Raw genomic sequence first — 4,068 nt, forward strand, 5'->3', positions numbered from 1 at the left:
TCTGACGTAACGTAACCTCTTCTGACGTAATCACGCGTTGCGTAGCCTCGTCTGACATAATCGCGTTGCATAGCCTCGTCTGACGTAAACACGCGTTGCGTAGCCTCGTCTGACGTAATCACGCGTTGCGTAGCCTCGTCTGACGTAATCACGCGTTGCGTAGCCTCGTCTGACGTAATCACGCGTTGCGTAGCCTCGTCTGACGTAAACACGTGTTGCGTAGCCTCGTCTGACGTAATCACGCATTGCGTAGCCTCGTTTATTCACATCAAACAGTCGAGAGGGAAACTAGATGGAAAGAGTCTAGATTCGAATTTTTATTTATTTAATTTTTCGCGAATTTTGAAAAGTTCGATAAAAATTCACTCTACAACTGGATGGAAACACGATTAGTGTGAGGTTGAAGCTGAATGTGTTCGGTGATCAATTGCAGATAATTTGCAGATAATTTTCAAATATATCAAACATCTTTTATGTTAATTTTCCGGCCACTCTGCTACACATGTTTTGGTTATGTCCAAAACTACATGGTTTCTGGAGCTCTATATTTGAAACTTTCTCCTAAATAACAGGACAAACGATTCACTCTACTACGCCTCTGATTTCATTATTTGGCGTGATTCCTTCTGAACTTTCTAAACAGGAGTCAAACATGATTGCGTATTCCTCTTTGTTGGCCAGAAGACTTATTCTCATGAAGTGGAAGGACCCTCGACMCCCARCRTTTGGCCACTGGATTAGAGATGWGATGAGCCACATCCATCTAGAAAAGCTTAAGTTCACCATCAGAGGTTGCGTTGAAAAATCCTACATTTCATGGCAACCATTCATTAGTTACGTTGAGAATATGTCGGCCTGTGATATTGACTCATGATTGTATTACGTTGAATATAAATAGCCCAGTGACCCATTGTCATACATATTTATAGTTTTGTATACCCTGAACATGTTTAAGTTTAAGTTTTTATTTATTTATAAAGCGCCCTTCATACTAAAAGCAGCTCAAGGTGCTGTACAAAATTATGCACTATAAACCAACCCATAAAAAAAAAAGAAAACGAAAACAGCAACAACAATACAATAAAAACTATCATAAAAAATGTAATGATCAGGAAAGATACAGTTCAAGGACAAAGGTTAAAAAGATGTCTTAAGCCTGCTCTTAAAAATAGCAACACTCTCTGCAGCCCTCACATTTTCAGGCAGACAGACGAGGGCCATAGTCCTTAAAAGAAACCTCTCTGTATGTGTGTGTTCTGACTCTTGGAGCTGTTAATAGTCCAGTGCCAGAGGATCTGTTCGTGTTGGTTCGCAGGGTAATAACAGTTCAGCCTGATAAGATGGTGCAAGACCATTAAGACATTTAAAAACCAGTAAAAGAACTTTAAAATCAATTCTAAGATGTACAGGGAGTCAGTGCAATGATTTTAAAACAGGTGTAATATGAGCCTGCCTTCTGGTCTTGGTTAGCACACGAGCAGCGGCGTTTTGCAACAGCTGCAGACTAGACAGATTTTTCTTAGGAAGACCAGAAAGCAGTGCGTTACTATAGTCTAAATAACAAGAAATAAAAACATGTATTAAAATCACAAGACAGAAGAGGGCGGGACTCTGGCTATATTTTTTAAAAGATAAAATCCTATTTAAACAGTGTGTTTAATATGTGGAATAAAAGTAAGCTCAGAGTCAAAAACCCCAGACTTCTGACTTGTTGGAAGGATAAAAAAGACGCAGATTGTAATTTTGAAATTATCTTTTCATTTTCATCCTCCAGTCCAATAATAAGAACGTCTGTTTTGTCCTGATTAAGCTGGAGAAAGTTCTGAGCCATCCATGTCTTTATGTCSTTAATGCATTTAAGAAGTATGTAACGTTGTTTTATTTTCTTGTTACTATTTTTTTTTTCTTTCTTTCCTTCATGTGAAGATCTGGTATCAAAGGAGGGGAGTTTTGTTTTAAATGTTAAGTTGTTGGTAAAACAACTTAAACTGGTAAAAAAAATATTTTTTTTTTTACCAGGTTCAAATAAAACATGTTTTATCTTAACTATGAACCCTTGCCTTCCTACTCAGCTCCGCTCAATTCTAGTTTCCCTTTACTGCTCCGTCTGGGACTTCTCCCATTGAGGTGGATTTCACTGGCAGGTTTTTAGCCGGGCCAATCAGAGGACAGAATGTCAATTTTCTGTGCAGTGTCTGCTTGTAGTTTATTTTACCTGGGCCAATCAGAGAACAGAACCTCAATTTTCTGCGCAGTGTCTGCTTGTAGTTTATTTTACCTGGGCCAATCAGAGAACAGAAGGAGGAGTTTTGAATGACTGATGTTCTGCTCAGTGTCTGCTAGTTAATTTAGCATACGGCAGTGGAGGAAGTGAATGAAGCCAGTCTGTGTTGATAAGGCTTCAAATTAAAATAAATTTGTCTGACAAAGCAGCAGCTCTCATTTACAGTTGTYTCGTTCRGCTCRGTATATTTCTCCTCTCAGTAGTGTTGTTTACAGCACACGCGATTTCCGGTTAGCTTCTTAGCTTAGCCTCCGTACAGCGACAACACATGCTTCAGCAGAGGCCACGCCTCCTGCAAGAAACGATTCTCTATGCATCAAGTCCAGACCCTTGTACGAAGCAAAGTGAAGGACAGGGCCTGTTTTAAACCAGGCTAACTAATAATATGTACAGATTACAGTTATTGACTKTTGTTTTTAGTATAATAAAGTCACAGGGGCTTTTGAAACCATTGTAATCTGTGTTTAACACAACTTTGAGTTGAAAATTACTGTAACTTGTTTTGTTCCTTTTTGTATTGGAATTGTTTCCCCAAATTTATTTATTTTTTCTCCAGTACTAAGCTCGCTTCTTTCTTTCTTTCTTTTTTTTTTTTTTCCCAGTATTCAAGCCAGAGGAGCTGCGCCAGGCTCTGATGCCGACGCTTGAGTCTCTTTACAGGCAAGACCCAGAATCTCTGCCTTTTCGACAGCCTGTAGACCCCATGCTCTTGGGTATCCCGGTAGGTAGAACACAAGCCCTCCTTCCTTCAYGCAAAACCTGACAGAACAACTAAAACTGTGTATATGTTTAATAAATATACGTTTGCTTCACTGTTTCACCTTCTGTGTTTTTTTTTTTTTGTCTGCCCTGTCTCTCCAGGACTACTTTGACATAGTCAAGAACCCAATAGATCTCTCTACAATAAAGCGTAAACTTGACACAGGACAGTACCAAGAGCCTTGGCAGTATGTGGATGATGTGTGGCTAATGTTCAACAACGCCTGGCTTTACAACCGCAAGACGTCCCGTGTTTACAAGTACTGCTCCAAGCTGGCTGAGGTGTTCGAGTCAGAGATTGACCCAGTCATGCAGAGCCTGGGCTACTGTTGTGGGAGGAAGGTAAGACCAAGAGGAAATCTAATCTTTAACTTTTTGATTCGTTTGATTTCATTAATTTATGGTCACGTTCTGACACGAAGCTGAAGTTAGCTTCCGATTCCAGCTTCCGATTCGGGAAATGACTAAAGGGATATTACAACTAATTTTTCACTACCTTGCGCGTGTTTAACCTGCTCTAGCCCAAAAACCGCAACACCTGGACTCTTCAAATCTGGACTAGATTATTCCACACTAATAGAAGAATAAGAAAAACTAAGCTTGAGCTTTGGGAAACCTTTGTCTGATTTGTGAAACATTAACAAAGTTTGTTTATCATCCTTTTTTAGGCAACTGGACCACACTAGCCCTGGTCCAGCCCAAAAACCACAWCACCTGGACTCTTCAAACCAGGACTAGATTATTCTACACTAATASAAGAATAATAAAAACTAAGTTTGAGCTTTGGGAAACCTTTGTCTGATTTGTGAAACATCAACAAAGTTTGTTTATCATCATTTTTCAGGCAACTGGACCAAAGTTGCCCAACACTCAAACTTAGTTTTTATTATTCTTGTATTAGTGTAGAATAATCTAGTCCTGGTTTGAAGAGTCCAGGTGTTGTGGTTTTTGGGCTGGACCAGGGCTAGTGTGGTCCAGTTGCCTAAAAAAGGATGATAAACAAACTTTGTTAATGTTTCACAAAT

The 4,068-nt window shown here is 39.4% G+C and overlaps 1 protein-coding gene across 1 annotated transcript in view; it reads left to right on the forward strand.

Annotated features, from left to right (window-relative positions):
- Positions 1 to 4,068, forward strand: part of LOC106532533 (CREB-binding protein) — a gene marked incomplete at both ends in the record, with an annotated part of 38,082 nt that overhangs the window by 17,748 nt on the left and 16,266 nt on the right. Inside the window, 2 exon segments of the mRNA XM_014028625.1 lie at positions 2,887 to 3,005; positions 3,146 to 3,385. Of these exon segments, the coding sequence (XP_013884079.1) occupies positions 2,887 to 3,005; positions 3,146 to 3,385 (359 nt within the window).

Source organism: Austrofundulus limnaeus, unplaced genomic scaffold (assembly GCF_001266775.1).
Source record: "Austrofundulus limnaeus strain Quisiro unplaced genomic scaffold, Austrofundulus_limnaeus-1.0 Scaffold788, whole genome shotgun sequence".
Classification (NCBI taxonomy): Eukaryota; Metazoa; Chordata; class Actinopteri; order Cyprinodontiformes; family Rivulidae; genus Austrofundulus; species Austrofundulus limnaeus.